The sequence below is a fragment of the Coenobita brevimanus genome, chromosome 51 (assembly GCF_032717465.1).
Source record: "Coenobita brevimanus isolate Jiangsu-jjx chromosome 51, ASM3271746v2, whole genome shotgun sequence".
Lineage (NCBI taxonomy): Eukaryota > Metazoa > Arthropoda > Malacostraca > Decapoda > Coenobitidae > Coenobita > Coenobita brevimanus.
Window position 1 is genome coordinate 30,049,067 of NC_137004.1, and position 23,113 is coordinate 30,072,179.

Sequence of the window (23,113 nt, forward strand, 5' to 3'; positions counted from 1 at the left end):
GGTGACAGACGAAAGACGTTTGTCTAACCGGTCAACAGAACCGCTCGGTTATATCGGTGCCACCGCAAGAAGGCGTCCCTCTGTACCACCCAAGTTGGGGACAAAAAGGTGGAAATGAGTGATTCTTTGAGAAAGAAGCTTAGAGAAATTGTCCGCTTTACTCCGATGACGCATTTTTATCATTTATTCTAGATGACACCACGTGATTTCATTCACCAGAGTTAAACGTCTTGTGGTGAAGGGGTTAATAACGCCTTTATCTGCTGTGGTCAACAGGTTTAAAAGAAAACGCAAAAGTCAATAAAATCGTTTTGCAAGTATATTAAAAAAAAAAAAAAGTAAAACATGTCACAGGGCATATCCAAATCCCCCCTTTTGGACAGCCTTTCTAAAGTCAAATTAAAAAGTCTGGAAGTAATACAGATATATTCTGAAATATGTCACCGAACTCAAGGGTCAATAGTCGGTTTGTTTTCATCTGAGGGAACAGGGTTACTCTCACAACTTGAATACTAAGTGGTGGTTGTGGTGGTTGTATGAAATTTGACAAATCACAGGCAACAGAAAAGAATGAGTCTCCTTGAGCACTAGTCAAATCGACCTCCAGTTTGACTGCACCTGGCCATCAGGTTAGTTGAAAATGTGTTAAGGATATTTTGTATGTGAAGCCGTACGGACTATATTAATTTATTGGGAGAGAGACCGATCAGATTCGTTAACAAACTTATAATCATCTCTCTCTCGTAGCCTAGATTTGTATTTGCAAAAAGAAAAAGAGAACAAAACGATTCAGCGTTCTCTTTTCCCTCTTGTTTTCTTCCATGTTATCCAAGAAATATTTGCTAATTTTCCTCATGTAACTTGCTCTTGTTTTTGTTGCTTACCCCTTGTCTGTCTGGCCGAGCAGACCTGTCAACCGCAAGTAAGCAGTTGCATCTGTGGATCTCTTACATGTATAGTCAGTATATACACCATGTAGGGATCCGGTGCCCTCTTGTGATACACTTTGCCTCACCAGGGTTGGATTAGGGTCCTTCCCATGATGCAGGATCGTAAGAGAAAGGTTGGCTCCCGGGTGGACGCCACAGGTGCTCCATCTAGGAAGCACAGCACCACCGTGTGTAGGCTCCTCGTCGGCATCGTGTCCTTTAACTAAAATGTTTAAACAAAGAACAACAGATGTGGGAAATTTTTCGGCACAGCCCTTGTCCTTCCTGCGAAGACAAATCACAATCGCGACAAGAAACTAGTTGTAAATTTCTAATAGTCGTTTTGTTTTCGCCTGAACGAATTTGGTCAGTTTCACAACTTGAATACTAAGTCGTGGTTACAGGAAATCTAATGAACTCTAACTATGAAGAAGAAATGAGTCACCTCGGTTGATAGGTTGGTCAGCCCTCCGATCTGACTACACCTTGGCATGAACTGAGCTGAATGATTAAATAGCGTTTAAGAATGATTAAAATAGCGTTTAAGTGGCTGACATAATTCTTCCTTGGTTTCCTTTAAAATTTTTCCATGCACTTCGTCCGGACCTGGCGATTTTTGAGACTTTAGCATATTATTTTCTATTAATACTTCCTCCTTATTAATGGCCATTTTACTAAAGATAGTGCTCGTATTATCATCTTAAATATTTGTTCCCTGAGGGACCAGGTCTATATTTTCCTTGGTGAATACTGATACAAAATACGAAATAATTATTTAGAACAGAGCACATTTCTTTGTCTTCACTGGTGATATTAGTTGTTTCCGTTCTAAGAGGTCCTATCCTGTCATTATTTTTCCTACGGTACAGCTGATAAAAACCCTTTGAGTTTTCTTTCGATTCTCTAGCAGCCAGGATTCCAGCGGTGTAAATGGTGTGTGTAGGAGTATCTGGCATGTTTCACAGGACATGCTGTTTATAGTCCTCCCTCACACTTTGTCTTTCTTTGTTTTCTAGACTGCCTTGCCAAATCTTTAGGCAGGAAAAATATCTAGTTAGAAAAGTATCATGCGGTAACTGAATCGTGAATTTCTGATGAATATAATTCCATTAAAATCTCTTTTGAAAATGTTCAGTCAGATTTAAAATATTATGCTCTGCGGATAACTGGTATCAGATAACAGACTACAAAGTGTGTATTTGTTTAAGGAGAGGAAATAACGGACTCGTTTTTTCTGCAGTGTTGGTGTTCTGAATTTTGATAATTTTGTGCATTTCGGTGTCCAGGGTAACCTCGTTACTATGACGACATATTTTATCCTTTTGATTTTGCCACCACCAGACAATGTTATTCTCCTTAGGAGAGCGCCACAGTGGTGAAGGGGTCAGTAGAGGATGTGTTTAACCTTTCAGTAACAAAGGTTTCTCTTAATAAAATCGTTTGAAGATAGCAAGAATAACTAATACGACATTTTGGGAGTGACGAGGTTAATATGCAAAAAATTAAATAATAGTTATCTGTTATTCCATTCTCTCTCCCTCCCCTCCCCCCCTCCTTCTCTCTTTGTGCTTCATGCAGCCTGGTTGCCCTTCAGCCCCTCGTTATTCCACTTCCACAAACCTTTACATTATTCATCTCTACCCTCACCCTCTCACTTGTTCCTTTTCCAGTCTATTCCAGTCCAGCCTTCAGCCTCCGTCCGTCATGTTATAGGGCTGTGAGGTCAGTTTTCCTCAAAAATATCCCAATCCATTTATCTTTATTCCCTTCAGTCTGATTTTTTTTTTCACTTCAATGGACACCACTAAGTAATTAAAGGAAGGATCCCGTGCAGCAAAGAGGTAATGGAGATTGAACCCGATAATATAAAATATATTTACCAAAAATATTCTCCACCAATGATGTTACAGTATAAGCATTACAAATCTTAACTGGTACTTCCAGCTGTATGATGCATTCAAAGGGCCCCTTTTTACATTTAAATGTTAGTATCCCTTATTGCCGTGAAGCAGATTAGGTTATATACTTTTGTTCTCTTAGAATGAGTAAGCACCTTTTTTTTTTTTTTAGCTAATCGGATACTTCTTTATTTAAGTAGTTTTGTGAAGGGGTCGTGGTAGGCAGCCGTCAGGCAGGCAGCCTACTGAGCCCTCAGTTGTACCTCGAGATAGAGATGCGATACATTATTTTTGTCATCAGCCGTGTATTGCATACATTATTTAATTTTTAAAAATCTGATAAGCATTATTATTCAAATTTCTATGATAATATTAGTCGAACTTTTTTTAGGTTGATTCCATTGTCTTCCATTCCTCGACGATATCTCCTTTTCGAATTTTATTTTTTTTCTCTCATCCTCCTCTCACTAATCTTCCAGCTTCAATTCCCTTTCCTTTTGCTGCTCCTGCTCTCGTTTCTCTCTTAGTTCCACATTTTCTCATTTTCAGTCCACTTATTCTTTCCTCTCTCACTTTCACTCTCCCTTCTTGCCAGCCCACGCTCTTTCATACTTCTCCTTCATCTCCACTTCTCATTTCTTTGAATCTTTCCTCGTTTATTCTCATGTTTAGGCTTACCAATTCACTCTCTTTGGTCCCTGCTGCATCTCCACTCCGCATTCATGTTCCCTCTCTGCCACTGTTTTCACACTCCCACTTTTCATCCTTCCCAATCTCTTTTGCCCCTCTCTCTTTTCTGCTTCCACAATTTTCCATATCCTCACCTTTCAGCCTTCCAATTTCGCCTCCCTCAGCTTTCCATTCTTCACACCTCTCAGCTCTCCTTTCCCAACATCCTCCTTGTCAGTCTCCCGCTTCCAGGTTTTACCCCCCGCATTCAATCACTACACACTTACTCAACCTCTCTTCCCTTTCTCTCCTCCGCCATTCCCAACTCTACGCATTATCATATTTTCCACCTTTCTTAGGTTGTTGAGAATGTTGGGCAGCTTTTTTATTCTTTCTTTATCCGTCTTCATCCATCAATGTGATTTAGGACCCGGGGTCGTATTTATAAACATTCCTAAACCTCGACTATGCTTAAGATTGCTTGTATATACTTTTGTTTAGCAAACACTTCTTAATCAAGCTGCAGTAAATATTAAAATGATAAATTACCAGTGAAAGGAATACTGGTATGTTAGTTTTATGTCCATGCTGAGCTTTTTTTTTTTTTTTTTTTTTTTTTTTTACCTGATTGGAAAAGGAGGACTTCTTGCTTATCGTTCCCATATTTTTAGGCACCTCACCGACACGCAGGGAATACGTGGGTAGTATTTTTTTCCTGTTTTCTTAGGGAAGAGACTGTAGTTGTGTAGAAGGGACATGCATGCGCAGTAGTCTTAGCTGAACGCTCCCTGTGTAAGCATGGTGAGAACCCCGACCTGGAAGTGTTGTGCAAGGCCAGCTACCAGGCAATTTGCCCCCCACCACACCCATGGTAGCCACTCCCGGAGACGAGGTAACCACGAGAATGCTATAACTTTTGAAATTACAAACTCAGAGAGCATGTCGTTGTTTGTTTGTTTGTTTGTTTTTCGCTGAATCAAAATGCATGATGTTGACAACATTTAGATCCCTATTTTGCTGACAGTATCAAGTCAGAATTACATGTAGCGAAGTGAAGCATAGCGACGAACACTAAGAAATAGGAATACCGGTTGTGGTGAAAGGAGACTGGTATAAATGAATGTACTGTAGGTTCTGTCTTGCCATCATTATTAGCAACTGTGAAATGGTAAAAGATGTCAGGCGTCGGGATAAGACATATGGAACAGAAAAAAAGAAATCGGGCAACTGAAGGGAAAAAAAGAGAGGGAGTATTGGGAGAGGGTGAAGTTCTAGGAAAGAAACAAATAATATCAGGAAATCAAATATTCGGTTTTCTTTCACAGCATTATCAGACGCGATGCCGGTGGGCAATATATCTGAACAATGAAATTGCCTGCACGAAATATGACTGCGAAACCTGCTCCCCTGTTCCTCATCCCATCCATCATAAGTGCTATAATATTCTCTGCCTGCACCCTCCTGACAGCTGCCTCACTTCCCTCTTCCCCTTTCCCCACTTCTCTCCCCCCCCCCCGCTCACCTCCCTCTCTCCCCACGTTCACTTCCATTTCTCCCTTCCTTCGTCTCCTTCTTTCCTGTCCATATAGATTCCTTCATTTCCTTGTCTCCGCAGTACAATTCGTCGAATCCGCATCTTTTACTGTTCTCCTCATTTCCATCATTTTCTCTCATTCACTTTCCTATCCCCCTTTCCTTTATTTTTCTCTTCCTCTTCCTTTACATCCTCTTTTCCCTCCTCACTTACTTATCCTCTCTCTTTCCCTTTGGTTCCCTCTTCCTTCTCTATTATTTCTCCTTTTCCACTTCCCCCAGCCCACTGATTCTCAAACTGGGTGCCATGGCCCCTAAGGTGGCCACGGCAGGATTTTAGGGGGGCCATGGCGGGCTAATGTAAGTAGTAAATCAGAATGTTTGTGAAATCGCACTTAGAGTCCTCTTTCCATTTTCCACGACATATTTATTTTAATGTTTTTTTCCACCCTTCTACACATATAAAATAAAAGCCGAAACAGGTTGGATGTGGACCCAGATATGAGATGTGCGTTATCAGTGACTCAGTCTCGAATCTGTCGACTGACTGATAACAAACAGTGCTATCCATTCCATTGATATGTAACAAAATATGCATTCTGATTGATAGTTGTAATCATTAAAATAAATGGAAAGCACCCAGTTTTTTTTTTTTTTTTTTTTTTTTTTTTTTTTTTTTTTTTTTGTGAGGGACTTAAGAGAAAACTGAAGGGGGACCACGAGGATGTTAAGATGCCCAAAAGTGGGGAAGGAAGTGAAAAAGTTTGAGAAACACTGTCCCAGCTTTTGCATGAACTTTCTTATATCCTCTCTATTTCACTTTTGTCTCTCTTCCCTTCATGAGTGGAAACTCTTGTGCTTCTTCTTGTATCTACTTCCCACCTCCCTCCAACTTCCTCTCATCTTTGGCCTTAACAAAATGAACCTTAAGTAGGCTCCAGCGGCTAGGAAAGCTTTGCTGGGGACGCAGCAGGGGCCACATTTACATTCTTTCTTGAAGGTAAGATGTGTGCAAGATTGCTTCTGTATATTTTTGTCTTCAGTTATATAGCTGTCCTGAACTTCACAACCATCCATCTAGCATCTACTCCCTTATTGTTCCATCAGGAGTGTACGGGCACGAGTCTAGGTAAAGTCCCGACATTTAAAGCTGGTCAGTTGCTCATCCTTGGGTGGCGTTATGTGCCCAATAAACCACTACCAATCCTTAGATGCAAATCGTTATATGCCACAACAAAACATGAGATAAAGTAAAAACTAGCACAGCAAAACTGTGCAACCCATTCCACAGCAGGTGACTCCATGAAACCCGATTGGGGAAAATGAATAATAGCATAGATAGCCCCAAAATTTTTCTACTGCATGCAACTCGCTACGCTAAATGTACTTTGAGAACTAAACTCGCAGTCAAACGCAAAACACTTTCCAGAAAACGTTTTCGTAGAAACTTCTCCATATGGAGTGCTCCCTGCCCACTTGTAGAGTGGGAAATATATATAACTAGCGGTATCATGAATTTTTATATGGGGAGCATCACTTGTAGTAGCCAATTCAGTTGGTCATATCCAAAATCTTTTTGTGTGCAAGATGCATAATTCTGAAAACTTTAACGACCCCACACATTACAGTCCTCATGGTCCCGTATATGTCTACTATTTTTATAGCTTCATTTTATGTGTTCCACTCTGACCATAGGCTTAAAAGCATTTTTTTTTTTTTAAATCCCAGCAGGCCTCCCACGAGCCCTACACCTTCGTGTGTCACCACCTCAGCACTGATACCCACAGTTCATAGCCTATTGAATACTTGCTAGGGCTTCGCACTCAGGACCGGCGCATTGGTATTAACGGGGGTGTTTTTACAACATATCAGTGGGCTTTGTGGAAAATCAGTAAATTCTGTTCTAACAAAATTCAGTTCACCTGACTTGTCTCTACCCCAGTGTGGGATCAAACTCGCGTCATTTCTAACAGTATACAATCTCTCTAACTTATCGGCCAGTAGATGTTATTGTATTGAAACTGGTTGAAAAGTGTCTACAGATTCACCTTATAGTACGAAGGGTGATCAGAAAGTAATGACAGTTCGTGCTATAACATGAAAACCTTGAATGATGGGAGGTAGGGGAGCAAGGAGAGTGCAGAGTTGCCTGTCCTTACGAGTTTGAACTTGTCGCCGTATGCCTGACTTTTCTTGTTTTATTGTTGTGAGTGAATGCTTCACTCTTGTTTTTGCTCTCTGCCCAGAAACATGGATTACTCGAAAGAAGGCTGCAGGTTCTACATTTTTACGAGGTGGAAACTGGGAAAGAAAGCAACAGAGATTCGAGGGGAATTATTACAAGTTTATCCAGACACTACTCCTTCCCTGAAAACTGTTTCCCGCTGGATTCGTGCTTTCACAGCAGGAAAAACTGAATTGAAAGATGAACAACGCTCTGGACGCCCCCGGACATCCGTGACCGAAGCAACAACTGTCCGTGCACGATCCATCATTGACGAGGATCCAACTGTAACTCTTAGGTTCTTAGCCTTGGAGCTTGATATCAGTTATGGGAGTGCATATGACATCGTGCATGAACAATTACACCTGAGGAAGAAGTGTTGTCGATGGATACCCAATTTGTTGACTGATGAGCAAAAGGCTGAACGGGTGAGGATTTGTCGTGTCTGGCTTGCTGAATTTGAACCAAATGGTCCAAAACGGTTCTCAGATGTTGCTACTGGAGATGAGTGTTGCATTTCATTCTTCACAACCCGTGACAAGCAGTCAAACATGGTGTGGTTGGGCGATGAAGACCCTCGACCTCAGATTTTGAAGGAAGGATTTCGCAGCCGGAAGCGCCTTTTCACCATCTTTTTCAATTCTCAAGGACCAATATGCGTGGATGTGATGCCTGAAAAGTCCACTATCACAGCCCAGTACTACACAGACCAGGTCCTTCCACAAGTCTTGGAACACAAGGCCAACACCGCACCAACCCGCCGTTGGTCTCGCCTTTTGCTGCACCACGACAATGCTGCACCCCACAAAGCTCGCCTCACTATGCAGTACCTGGAACAACAAGGTATAACTCTGCTCCCCCACCCAACCTACTCCCCTGACCTGGCTCCCTGTGACTTTTGGTTGTTTCCAAAAATTAAATCTGCCATCGCTGGGAAGCAATTTCATCGCATCCAAGACTTGGCACGGACCGTCAATTCAGAACTCCGAAGTATACCGTCTTCAGAGTACCACGCTTGCTTCATGAAGTGGAGAAAGAGAATGGAACGCTGCATAGAGTTTGGAGGGGAGTACTTTGAAGGAATGTGAGTCATAGTTTGATAGTTCTTCATGCTAATAAAAGTTTATGGACTCACTGTCATTTCTTTCTAATCACCCCTCTTCTAGTAACCTGTAAATCTGATGATGTACTTTTTAAATTTATTCTTGTTACCCTAACACAAGTTTATTCAGTTTCTGAGGGAATTTTTGAATTTGGTGGGTTAGATATGATTATTGAACATCTTTACGATTATAGGTCCTTCCTGAATTGAATAAAATCGTTTGGTGGCAACAAGAAGTAAAAACCAGTCATTGAACTGAAGAGTTGAATTCGGTGCAAATACCATCAAAATTGTTTCAAAATTGTTTAATACATAATCATATACTTTCTAGGGATAAAACGAAAAACATATTTCATTACTGCATATGCACGATATATTTTTATGACAAAGTCGTGAACTAATATTTAGAATTGTTTTAAAAATTATTGTAAACTTGTTTGGCCGAAATTAAAAACATAACTCATCAGTGGGTATACACGATATTATTATGACTAACTCATGAATGAGTCCGACAAGCGTAATTGCTATGATATCAAGTTTCAGGTCCAGTTTAAAAACCAGGAAGCATTTTTTACCAGGCGACCAGGGTTGACTCTCTTTTATTTGTACTAGTAATTCAAAAATGAAATTGTTGTTAGTCGCGTTTTCTTTCTTTTTTGCATTCTTTTGTCCAGCTCCATGCTGCCCTGATTGTTAGTCGCGTTTTCTTTATTTTTTGTATCCTTTCTTTCCAGCTTGATTGTGGCAGGCACTTCATCCCATCAGAATCAACTGATTCCTACCAAACCTGGACACATTGACCAGCTTATTGCTTAGTTATGTCCGCAAGGTTTTGATTGCTAAGCGACTACTCATTGCCTAGCAACGGCCGAAAACCCGCTTTTTTCGTACCTTTCATGTTTTGAACTGTAGAGGCATTACTAATGGGGGCAGAAAGCTATAACTTCTTTAGGCGTAATCTTGACGTCATTCCTTGTTGGAAGTGTGCCATCCATTTTTCCCCTTTCTCCTCTAGTTTTCGAGTGGCAATCCCGCGAAGATTGGCCTCAGCATCCCAAGCAACCAGTACCGGTTTTCAAAAATGCCCCCTACATCCCCGCCGGCACGATGGAATTGAATGAAAGTTCGCATGCTTATAGCTAAAATCATGACTGTGCCCACGCGAAACGCTAAGGCTTCAAAGATTATTGAGCCAGGGCCATGATTCTCGGGTGGGATGTTGCACTGAAGTACCTCCATATAGAAATGACTTCTAGTGTCGAAACTCACTTCCGGTCGCTGACAAAGCTAGGTCCTTTTAGAGCTGGCCTTCATCACCCACCGGCTTGTTCGTTTTATCTTTGGGCCTTTTTATTGAGCTCAATGACATTTTTTTTTCTTTCCTTGATGTCCCTAGGCGATTTTATTTAATTTATGAGAGATTTACCGATTTGGAAAGGTTAACAGAACCTTCATTAACCCGTCATTACTAGCGGGGCTGTCATAAGTTGAATATAATTTATAGTAGAAAGAATAGTTTTGAAATATGCCACCATACTAAGGGAATTAATCTTATATCAAGGTGGGTCAGGAGACCACAATATAACGTGTTACACAGGCAGTCAGACACAGTTCATTCGTAACCTTGCTTGGGTGTTGAAAACATTGTAAGTGGAGTTGTAACTGCACGTCTAGACTATTTTAGATGTAGGCCAAGAAGATAAATTAAACGAATTTATATCCTTAATACAATATAACTAATGTAGGCTAGCTCTTGGGATGTCAGTTGCTCAGTATAACAATTTCCATACTGGTGAGGAAAGCGGGGGGTTACAGGGAGTGTAAGACCAGACACATGTACCCAGGACCTTTATTAGATCACCTTGGGAATATTCGGTTATGGGTGTGCGAGGAGTGAGCTGCAGCACAAAAACAGAGTTCAGTGTGAAATAATACGGTTAACCAAAAACTCAGTTTATACACCTGCTTCTTCAAATATTAACTGTTGAATGTTCATTAACGGAATACTCTTTCCTTTACACTTCATTCTACACTCCCCATCCCCAACCTGTCCACAGCGAACTTTTCACATATAACCATGAACTTTACCACTGTCAGAGAACACTACCTATGCAGATCATAGAACTCCTATCATATTATTTCCCTTGTTCGTCCAAAGAGAGCAAAAAGTAAAGCTGATGAAAGCACGACATCCATTATGTATATACTTGGTTGCAGCGGCAGACATAAACTTCATATGCTCTGGCACATTTCTAAAATTAGGCGAAGAATGCTAGCCACACAGACCTGACTCATATCCATTTAGCTCCTTCGTGGTTTCGATTCTTGTGAGACTTAATTCACCATCGCTTGTGTACGTTTGACAAAAAAACAGAATATTAATCATTATACTATTGCGACCAGGTATTTCTTCCCACTCTGATATCTCTAACCTGTAAATATGTCAAAACTGCACACTTTCCATGAAAGTATTCAGTACCGGTTGCAGGTAGTTGTTGTGCAGTCATATTCTGTTGGTATTATGTTCCGAGATCATGTGTGACGATGCCATTATTTCAAGTTAGATATAGCAGGGTGGCAAGGAATATCTGGTCCCAGTTGTGCATATTAAATTTCCGGTTCGTCTCTACGGTTCTAAAGGCGTAGCGTTGTAACCAGACGAGCTTGACTTAGAGAGTTTTACGTGTAGGTGATATCGATTGTCTTGTGAGGCTCTGAGTGGCTTTGACGGCGTCACACTTCCTGGTGCAGAACAATGCAATGAAAAGGAAAAAGATAACAGTTTCAGGAAATTCTTGTAAATTACGGGGATAAGAGCCATTAGAGTACGTGACGTGACATCAGCTGTAATTCGTAATAGATGTCTCCAGCTGCCACACCCACAACACTGATGAAGCAAATGAACTTACGTTTATGCACCTAATGTCTCAGCAACACATTTCATTTACGTCATGGTAAAACACGGCCAGGAAGTGCAAGAGGTAAGAACAAAAAAAAAAAACTCAACTTGTGAGAAATTGGTAATGTGGAGAAAATTACAAAAGAAAGAACAGAATGAATATTTCAGCAGGAGTAAAATGGGCAGGAGCTGGTGAAAGGTGGGAGTAGTGTTATTTAAGTCACTGTGATGTAAGTCATCTGGGATATATTATAACATAACACTGACGCTCCGCATCTGTCACTTGTATAATGCCTGGCTGTCTTACATCGCCATCACTACGGACTCTCCTTAACATGATATAACTCGAGCAGAAAACATATAGCTACACAATTTTATCGAGACGGCAACTCATTACCTTTCTTTCTTTGTACAGTATTTCTTTTCCAGGTATAAAATAATTTACACACCACTGAAATTCGTATTTATTATTTGCAATAACGTTTCCGTGGTAAGTCATAACAGAAAGGAAATCATTTTCTTCTTTTTAACTATGTATTTCTTTACTGTCTGAAGACTGAGGTGTGTGAAATTGCAGTATCTATGACTGTATTACGCGTCATCACACAGTTGACTACCACCTGTTCCTCATAGGGGGCGTCCACACGTGTCCTCGAACATGTGTTGACAGCACAGCTTGCGGCATGTTAAGCTACACGTAGGCAGCAGTATTTGGATATAGTTTATGGAAACATGTTTTAGTGCAGCTTCGAATTTACTGGAAGCAGAGGTGATGCGTTGTTTATGTCCATACAAGGCTGAGACTTCATGATATTGCCAACATGATCAGGACGCTGCTGTTCCGAGAGGGTCTGCAGCTTATTCGTTATTGCGTTTCTTACATGTTGCCAGCACTTGTACGTGTGGACGCGCGCTGAGTCTGTGGGGCAGATATCATTGCAGTCTCCCACATCACACAGTTATATGAGATGGAGCCGTATGGAGCAGAGAAATTGTGAAGTTTTTATTTTCTTTCTGATGTATTTTTATTTTTTTCGCCTAGTAGCATTACCAAATTGTTTTTAAAGCACCTTAGATGAGTATATAAACCGCCTGAAAATATATCTAGTTGTGCTGATATCTCTTTTCTCATGTAAAAGTAATTCTCTCCGACAAGGAGAGTATGTTTTCACGCGTTTTTTTTTTTTCTCTCTCTCCGACAAAAAGAATATATTTCACCCCTGTTTGTTTGTTGGTTGGTTGGTTGGTTTGTCTGTTAGCAGAGTGACTCAAAAACTAAAAGATTTGGACCAAATTTAGTAGGTAGATAGTCCATGTACCAGGGAACAATCGAATAACTTTCGGGACGGATCCGGATCGTATTACAGATTCTGGATCCGGAAAATACTTTTTCCGAAACCCTAATCACTGATGAGAAAACCTAACGCATTATGATGAGTGTTTTGGAAATTACGTTGCCCCTGTCGGAGGGATGCGCTCCACTGAGTGCCCCTCTGTTTTAATGAGTCAGATCTGATAGATGTAAGTATGCAGAGTCGTGCTTTGTAGAGGGTCTTATCTAGGGCCGTGTTAGGCATGTCGAGTCACACTGTGAATACAGGAAAAAGCACATAAGGAATGCCACACCCGCATTTTACAGTCAACCTAAGGGCCTGTCTAAATATTCAGTGGGCACCTGTAGTTTTGGAGTAAAATTCTTCGAAATTGGTGAGCAGTACTCGAAGACGACAGGTGCCCACTGATTGTGTATGTGGCAGTGGCGTATCCAGGACATTTTGACTGGGGTGGCCAAGATTGGACACAGAGCTAAGTGTGATCCAAGTTGAATCAAAAGTTTTTAACTGATCTTTGCCTTTGACCCGTTCTTCAAAAGAGAGAATAATTTCGTCTTTGGATTGCTTTAAACCATTCTATCGAACTTGATCTAAATCTCATAAAACCTGAATTGAAGAGACGGACTTTGACTGACTGTTCTTAAAACTGAATCACATCCACTTTCCTAGCCTCTTCAGCCCTCACCACCACCAAGTTTAATAAAAAACGTTTTTTTTTTTTTTTTTTTTTTTTTTGGGGGGGGGGGGGGGGGGGGTATCTTGACCTTGAGCTATAACCTGTGACCTTCATCGGCGGAAAACAAAAAAAATCACCTGTTTCACAAATGGTCCCCAATCATTATGCCAGTTTTGATACAACTTCATCCTGTAGTTTTTCAGTAATCTTGCCATCAGACAGAAGGACAGGCAATCAAACCCAAACACAGAGCACTCGCGGTTTCGCACGCGGATGTAATAAAAGACCAACAACCAGCGCCAAGTTCTGTTCTCCTTTTTACCACGTCTAAGTTTTCTGTTTCTTGGTATCACGACTGACACTCTTTAGATTATTTTCTCACCCAAATTGTCAAAGGAGCAATAATTTTCTTTCATTTTTTAAAAACTATTTGCACTGACACTTTCCAGAACCTGGACGGAATTGTAATTTTATTTCAGCGCACACACACACACACACACACACACACACACACACACACACACACACACACACACACACACACACACACACACACACACACACACACACACACACACACACACACACACACACACACACACACACACACACACACACACTGGTACACGCTCACAAACCAAAACATGGTTGTAATACACACTCGAAAAAATTAATAATGATAATTTAACAGAGGGAGAAAAAGAAGAGATTTCAACTAGCCACGTAAACATGAAAGGAAAAAAATGTTTAAAGCGGTACGCCACATTTCACCAGCATCATCTTCTTGTTGTTGTTGTTGTTTAACCCCGATCTCTCTGGCCGAGCAGACCCGTCCGTCACAGGTGAGCAATTATTTATGTGGGGCCGACCTACAGATACGGTACAGTACATACATATTGTAGGGATTCGGCACCCCTATATGGGGACAGCACCTGGGTCGGATCAGCGTCCTTCCCGGAGATGCAAGGAAATTTTAATGAGGTTTGGCTCTTGGATGAACGCCGCAGCTGTTCCACCCAGAGTGAGCAGCGCACCACTTGTAGGCTCCTCATCAGTCTCTCCAGTATCTGTAATCCTCATAACGAACAGGCGTGGAGAACAATGGTAACACTTACTACAAAATGCTATATGCGCTGCATGTCTAGCTGAAATTGTACACATATAGCCTCATGTATCGGTGTGTGTGCTGGTTAGGGGAGGGGGTGCATATGTTAGCGTTTGTGCGTGTGTTGGTAAGTCCGTTAGATGTAAGGGGAAAATGGAATATGCCGTGTGAGGCAAACTAGCATAAAGGGCGAAGGAAAAAGAGGGAAATAGAAAGTGAGGGAACTGAAAAGCAAAGAAAGGAGTATGAAAGGGAGGAGTCAGTATTAACCCTCTTCATGCGGGAACCCACTCGCTTCAGCCTTCGCCACACTACTGCACCTATATCTCTTTACTATCGCTAATCCAAGGGGCACTGTTCTTCTTAACTATCTGCTTGCGTCCTTCCTCCACTGCAGCGGCTTGTGGCACATTCTCACCACTTTTCAGTCAAGCTCCCCAGTGCAAGTGTTGCAAAAGGTTAGCTCTGGAACTGTCTTCCTCAGTTTGTATTTCCCTCTGGCTATGGTCCCCAGTCTATGTATCTCAGAGTGAACGGATATTGAATAAAGCTCTCTCTTTCTGTGTGTGTGTGTGTGTGTGTGTGTGTGTGTGTGTGTGTGTGTGTGTGTGTGTGTGTGTGTGTGTGTGTGTGTGTGTGTTTTATGCAACATTTTTGCCTACTCCTGAGTTTGCTTCTTTCTTGTTTGCATAAAAATGTTAAAATCATCTGGCGGTACGAAAAATAAAGCGTCATCTCAACACATGAAACGTTCTCTAAAGTCTTATTTATTTGAGTATGGGAAGCCATTCCTAAGTAAAATTAAACTGGTTGAAGCAAGAATAAACTAGTTAAGCTTTCCCGTGTCCTGAAATGGTTAACCTTTTCGACCTGAATACATCGTTTATATTCTTTTCTTTCTGACACTAAATGATTTCGTTCAGCTTAGAAAAGATAGCTAGAACAAAAATTGTTCATGTAGTCTGTTTGTAATCCTTCTAATCCGAAAAGTCTTACAGTAAACTTCATATGGACTGATACAGATACTCGAGCAAAGTGGGTGAAGGACTCCAGCACTTTAAACCTGTAAGCTTCTTTTAGACAAACACCATGAACTATAACCGTGTGTTCCAGGAAGGCCACAGAGATCACACGTGCCGCACTTCACTGAGAATTGCTGACATCAAGAGGGCAACTTTCAAAGCCGTCAACAAGGTGGGGCCGGTGAGTTCAGTGCGTGGGCCTGGTGGGTTCTGTGGGTGGGCCTGGTGGGTTCTGTGGGTGAGGCCGGTGGGTTCTGTGGGTGGGCCTGGTGGGTTCTGTGGGTGAGGCCGGTGAGTTCAGTGCGTGGGCCTGGTGGGTTCTGTGGGGGGGCCTGGTGGGTTCTGTGGGTGAGGCCGGTGAGTTCAGTGCGTGGGCCTGGTGGGTTCTGTGGGGGGGCCTGGTGGGTTCTGTGGGTGAGGCCGGTGGGTTCTGTGGGTGGGCCTGGTGGGTTCTGTGGGTGAGGCCGGTGGGTTCTGTGGGTGGACCTGGTGGGTTCTGTGGGTGAGGCCGGTGGGTTCTGTGGGTGAAGCTAATGAGTTGAAGTGGGTGGGATGGGTCGGTTCAGTGGGAGGGGGCGGGTCAGTTAAGCGGGTGGGACCGGTTGGTTCAGTGGGTGGGATGGGTCGGTTCAGTGGATGAAACGGTTTGATCAGGTGGATGAAACTGGCTGCTGAGTGGATTTTTCATGTTGATGTTTAACTATATATTTACTGTACTGTATATATATTTATTTATTTAATATATAAGTAACAAGATTTCCATTGTATCATGGGGGAAACAAGTTGAAATTAATTGGCAAAACTTTTTGAGCAGGTTACTAGATACAAGAAAGGAAGGAGGAACAAGTGAATATTTTTCTGTGTGTCTTACATAATGAAGAAACTCCGAGGAGATAAACTGAAAGCACTTGGAAATTTGAATGTTTCGTCTTCACTCCATACACTTTCCAACAACGAGAGAGAAGGAGTCTTGATATTTCTTGTCATACGATAATATTATGGATATTAAAATAATTATTGGTGGAAAGGAACAGTAATATTTTACTTTCTAACTTGCAAAACTTAAAAGATTCGATATTATGTTGACTAATGGGTTTGGTATTTTCAAGGCAGTATAAGAGAAGGAACGTAGGTAAGGCAGGGTAAAATTAGGTGAGATGTGAGGTGAGGTGGAGTGTGTTGCAGTGGTGTGAGGTGAGGTGAGGTGAGGCGCCATTACACCGCGGGAGGCAAGTTAAAGGTCACAGGAGGATCAAGTTAAGCCACTTTCGCGGCAATAGGAGACAGAGGGAAGGGTAGGGAGGGAAAGAGGAAGGAGGGAATGAAAACAGAGACACAGCTGATATTGCGGAGAGGGAGAGCGGATTGCAGAATGGGCAGGAAGGATGGCGAGTGAAGGCACTGTAAAGATGGAAAGCTCACAGCATGTGCGCTTTTGATATTCCTGTGCAGGGATGAACCTCTCCATTTCGAGGGTTACAGCCAGTAATCCTTGCACGATGGCCTAATCATACTGTGAAGAAGTGTGTAGTGAAGAGGGGAGATCGATGTGAGATAGCTGGAGTCGTCTTTGTGTGTATGCGTTGGGAGTGTGTAGTTTCTATCCCCAGAATGAGACCCGCCGGTCGATTTACAAGAAGGTATATATTCGCTGTTAGGTAAACAGAGACATGAAGGTTAGGAACAGTATCCAACAACTCCGCTGCTCTGGGAATCAAACCCGGGTGTTTATCCTTGCGAAGCGAGCATGCTGCCGCAACCAGGGGTGGATCAAATACAATTGTATTTGTACTTGAGGTGTATTTAAATACATTTTCAAAGTTTTGTATTTGTAATTGTATTTCTTCATAATGTTTTATGGGTTGTTACTTACAGGTAATTTGTGAAATTTTCCGTACATTAATAATGATAAAATGTAATTCTGATATGTAGGTATTTGTATTTGCAATTGTATTTTTGAAATTGGGAATAAAAGTATTGGTATTTGTATATTTATATCATAATTCAAAAGTATTTGTATATGTATTTGACAAAAAAAAGAAGTATTGATTCAACCCTGGCCGCAACACCACCGGCGCTCATGGAAGCGTCCCACCACTCACCGATCCCTCCAGTTGAAACCAACAGAAAAAAATAAGAATATATATATATATATATCACCAGAACATCCACCTTTAACATTACTACTACCTTCCTAACTACCTTCCTCTATTTCCATCATTATCTACACCACTTTAGCAACATCACCACTGCAGCAACTCCATTTTCATCACCAACACCTTCATCGTCATCTTACACCTCCTCCTCCACAACTGTCACCTCCGCCACCACCACCAGCATCCAAACTAACGACCCAACTTGTGAGGCGACACACGAACAACAAATGCAAGTCGTAACGTAAGGGAAGACCAACCCATTAAACTTTAAGCCTAGGTATTTCTTTTCACCTGAGGGGCTGAGATCGAGTGAAAGAATAATGGCAGACTTCATGGTCAATCGTCCTCTGTATTTCACCATGATGCAGTTCTGAGGTGATGTGTAGGAAGAAGTGCATCACTAGTTGCAGAATACTTTACAGACTTGAAATCCTTGATACTAGAATTGTTTGTATCATGCATTACATTTCGAAGTACCTGAACTAGAACTCGTCTATATAGTCGTCTTTTTATGGGGAAGATGGTGTAAAGGGGTGCCTTCTTGCAATGACATTGATATAAATGGGTTCCTCGAATTATACAAACGCTCCTCACCTGACTCGTGAAAGGGGGATGGTGGACTGCAAGGGGAGGGGACACCTTAAGCCTGCAGTCTGTGTATTCACGTTTGGATGAACCCTAGGCTACAGCTACTTTAGGGGAAAACATTTTTTTTTAAAATTCTTTTTAGGTTATGTGCTGCAATGATGGGATCATCTTGGTAGCTACTAGCACATACAGCCGTCACTGGCTACACACCCTTGAGGTCATCTCCGCGCCCACCAATTATCCACCGTGAATCCATTTCCACCCCATGGAACGATTTTCCTCCAGGGACCTATTTTCTTCCATGAACCTATTTTTCTCCTTAGACCAGTTTTCCCAATGAAAGTATTTTTCTCCTTAGACTGATTTGCCCAATGAACCTGTTTTCCGCTATGAACCTGTTTTCCTCATCGACTTCCCCCTTGAACTTATTTTCTTCCATGAACCTATTTTCTCCATTGGTCTATTAAACCCATGGACCTATTTTTCCCCTTGGACTTATTTCCCCATGGGCAGTCCTCCCATAGCTTATTTCTCCCGTGGACCTTGTTTTCCCAATGTACGTATTTTCCTCTCTGCAGTAATTTTCCCACATGAATTAATTTTCCAAATGGACCTGTTTTTCTTCTTGGACCTATTTTCCCATCAGATTGTTTTCCCCGTGGACCTGTTCCCGCTCCAGTGACTTATGTTCCCCGTGGACCTATTTTCCCATGGATGTATTCTCCATGGACATATTTTCTCCATGGGCATATGTTTCCCCATGGACCTCTTTTCTCACCGTGGGGACACACCAAACCCTCTCTTGTACATATTTTTTCACATGGACCTTTTTCCTCCATTGGCCTTTTTTGCCAGTGAATCTGTGTTTCTGTTTGTGCCCATTTCCTCTACAGATATCCCCCAGCAGACCCATCTTCCCAAATGGACCTGTTCCTACCATGGACCTATTTACCCCGTGGTAGATACTCGTGACCACTTGATGTAGTGCTGCCCTTTTCCTTCTTAGGTAATTCAGTACCGAGTACCAAGCCTAATGGTTTTCCTGTAACGATTTACAAAGCTGGGTGATAACCACGGCATCAGAATCAACTGACATGGTGATGAGAAGCCTGTTATGGTGTGCCAGTTACCTGAATGGAGAGATGCAAATGTGGCTTCCATCCAAGAACCTAACCTCCACACTCTTCCCAACTTCACATTGTGGCAAGGCATTATCCTTCACGATGGAACATTGGTTCACTGCACGGAATGGCCCTAAAAGGGCGATTGTGTGCCTGTGGTTGATGGGTCTCTGTAACCAAACAGACCGAGGTCACTCTACTACTGCTAGTTCTGCTACTCCTGTCTATTTTCCAATGGATCTTTTTTTTTCACCATCCACCCACGTACTCATCCACTAACCCATATAACTTCCCACTCACTCAGTGCAGTAAGCCTGTCTCCTGCCTTGTCCTCGAGAGAGTCACACATCCATCCACCAATTCATAATTATATATATCCACGCACTTAGTGCAGTAAGCCTGTCTCCTGCCTTGTCCTCAGGGAAGCCACACATCCATCTACCCACCACCCACAAAGCCTCCCTATCCACTCCACCCCACCTGACCCTACCTTGCCCACCCACTTACCCAATCCTACTTACCCACACCCACCCACCCTATTCCACCCCACCCACTTCGCCAACAACACCCACTCCTGCCTGTCTTGCAAGAGAAGCAGTGGTTAGGAACCATAGTCTTTATATTTTAAGAAGTATCACTGCACACTGTTCAGAGTTATTCAGATCATTACTGATAACACCTAGATCCCCACCATCCATTGTTTTTGTTTGTGGTGCTTTAAACATTGGTTACTTATATTTAATGTTATGACCGTAGTATATTACGTGACAGTTATTTTCATTCATTTTCATCTGCCACCTTTCATTCCACTTTAACTCCTAAGGCCTGGCTGACGGCACTAGCCATCAGATATGAGGTGTTCGTGAATGCCTGGCTGACGCATATAGCTGTTATTCTTTACCCACTTCTGTTTAAAGTGACCACCAATTTCTTTTGTCACCACAGCGTCTTGCAAACGTAGGGGAGGCGAGCAGACATCATAGCTAGTCAGCCGCATGCCATGAAAGGGTGTGGAGTGGTTCCAGTTCCATTTCATCAGGTCCACTTGCTGCCGCCACTGCTGCCGTCTGCCTGGCCCATGCCATCTTCATCCCCCATCAAGTTGCCCATCCATGCAAGGAAGAGATTGAGTAAAATTGCCAAAGAGAGGGAAATGGAAGTGCCAGTGTCGTCCCGCCAGGGCCACCATGTCCTACATGGACAGCCTACCATAGTCACAGCCTCGAGTGCCCATCCAAATTTAGCCTCACCACTACTCCAAAAGTGACCTCTCTTCTTCACTCTTGAGTTGCTTAGCACATCCATCTAGACGCTTGAGGACACTTTCTGTAGAGAAATGAGGGATTTGTGAGTATTTTGGTCATTTTTTGAATATTCTAGATAGAGTAGTTGCTGAGATATGATAGTTTGAAAACAAGCAATTGCTGTAAATATTTCCGTACACCGAACGGAGCACCAGATTTGGTGTTAAGTTTTGGGAGTTAATATATTATCCCAGTTCATTCGTATGTATTTGCTGCCCCCTTTAGTAATTTCTTTAGTTATCTCTGCATTTTGTGCTATAAAAAGGAATCCTTGCAACACTCAGCTAAATACTTCAGCTAATCTGTAGACTCTTCATTTAGTGCTACCCAGTGCCAACAAAGTTAACCACTCACCAGTCCGTGACCATATTTCATCCCCAAGACCATGAATTTTCAACTTCTTTAACATTACTGTAGGACACTTTATCAGAGGCTTATTGAAAAGCTGAATTAATGACGTCAGATAGTATTTTGTATCCCATTTATTGTGTATGCTTTAAAAATATTCCGGCAAGTTTTTATGAAACTTTGTAAGGAATTAAATAATTCTGCCTCTAACATCATTTTCCGGTAGTCTGCTCACTGCTACAGTTTGGTTTGGTCGTTAATCAATGGGTTGTCTCTTATTACCTTTCTCATCAGAGATACATGATGTTAGCCAGCTTAAACAGATTAACTGTGCTATATTCAGTATATCGGAGGTTTTAGTTGTATAAAAGACTAAATGTTGGCAACATTCACGAGGAGTCAGAGGAGACTGTTAATCTGAACTGGTTGATATATTAACTGTTTGGATGTGAATTACGTATTTAGCATTATATTTCGTCCAACAACAGCCTATATTATTATGCTCAAGAGAAATCTGAGGCAACAGAAATATTAAAGAACTACCTTCCTTGCCGTAATGTAGCCTAATCCAGCGTAGAACAGATTATTTACTTCAGCTCATTGAAACTCACCACAGTCAAAGGGTTAAGGTTGATATTTTCACTTTATTCCCCCATTATTTATCATTATCTATTCCAATAAAGGTAGATGGTTGTATGATTATGATTAGTCTACTTTCACTGATGAAAATACCATTCAAACACAGTAAGTAAGCTAAGTCTCGTAACCTTGTGACGATACCAGAGGTGTCAACAAACTACCCTGACTAGCCAGTACTGTGAACCCATTGATTAACCCATTGACAGCCCATTGATTAACGACCAATGTGAATACTGTAAACGTTAATGCTTACCACAGAAATCATTACAGAGCCAACGGGGATGCTGAAGTGGACCTTAGTGGATGCGACAGCCATGTGCGACAGGGTGACGACAGTGGTGGTGGTGATGCAAGGAAGTGGTGGAAGCTGCACTGTGGACCCTGATGTCAGTCATAGGCAAGTACTAAATCCGTTTCAGAAAAATTACTTGACGTTCTCGAGATGACGTTCAGATTTTTTATCTGATGGCATTTTTTATTGCTATACCAAGGTCTTCATTTCATCATTCGCTTTACTTCCTTGGGCCACTTTACTCTCCATTCCTTTGCACATTTACCTGCTTTTTTTTTTTTATCATACTTAGATACTTTACATAAACTAAACCACTTCTAGGTTTTTTCCACTCACCAGCTCATTGCACTAAGATTTTCGTTCTATCTCAAGAACCATTGCTTTACTCTTACCTTTATTTACTTTCAAACCTCAATATTCACAGATATTATCAAGACTTGGACCCATTCTGAAAGTTTCCATTAATTGTTGACCTTTGTGGTACGTCCCCCACAAAACACGCAAAATCGTACATACATGCAAACAAACACACTGGTGAGAATCAGATCTCTTGATAACGACACAACTCCATGAACTGATATAATTGGCAAAAGCTCCAATAATTTCAGCCAAATAGTAGCCTTAGATAATGCTGGTGGCAAATGATTGTTGCATAATACTGTATCACTCTCTCCCACAAACCTCCCAGTCCTGATTACATGAATTATCAGGCTCATATTCATCATCACTGTCATAATTTGTCGTCAAACAATGCCATCTATATTAAACACAGTATTGCTGCTAAAATATCAGAGGAAATGTGCCTTGTACAATGACTTTTGAGTTATATGAATGGCTTGTAAAGGAGTTCATGTCGTGCCCACGTGGGGAACACAAGAGGTGAAAATATGTGCTCCCAGATCTATCTCTAGGGGAGCATTGAGAGTTAAGCCAAGACATGGGGAGTCAGGATTGCTAGAGGGTGTTACTGGAAGGTACAAGCTTCACTGCCAATATCTACATAGTTTCAGCCAAACCATTTCTTTATCATATTTTCGGAAAAATTTTGGCCTACGTTTTATTTTTTAAAAAAGCCAGTAGAAGTATAAACTACAGTGAAGACTGACCTTTGACAAGTACCAATGAGTGTTTCAATAGTACATTACTTTGATAGATAATGTGCTGTCTTCAGGTGCGAAAGCTTTTCGGGATAATCATCGATCGATGACATTAATTTTGTTGTTACCTCCTTCTAGATCAAGCTCATCACTTAATAAAGTTAGTTGTTTAGGGGT

At 41.7% G+C, this 23,113-nt stretch overlaps 1 protein-coding gene across 1 annotated transcript in view; it reads right to left on the reverse strand.

Annotated features, from left to right (window-relative positions):
- Positions 1–11,991: 11,991 nt before the first annotated feature.
- The window catches only part of Oatp30B (Organic anion transporting polypeptide 30B), a 158,854-nt gene continuing 147,732 nt past the window's right edge, over positions 11,992–23,113 (reverse strand). The window contains exons 17-18 of the mRNA XM_080272710.1: positions 15,561–15,909; positions 11,992–12,173 (exon numbers count right to left, since the gene is read on the reverse strand). Coding sequence (XP_080128836.1) covers positions 11,992–12,173; positions 15,561–15,909 — 531 coding nt within the window. The remainder of the gene's footprint in view (positions 12,174–15,560; positions 15,910–23,113) is intronic.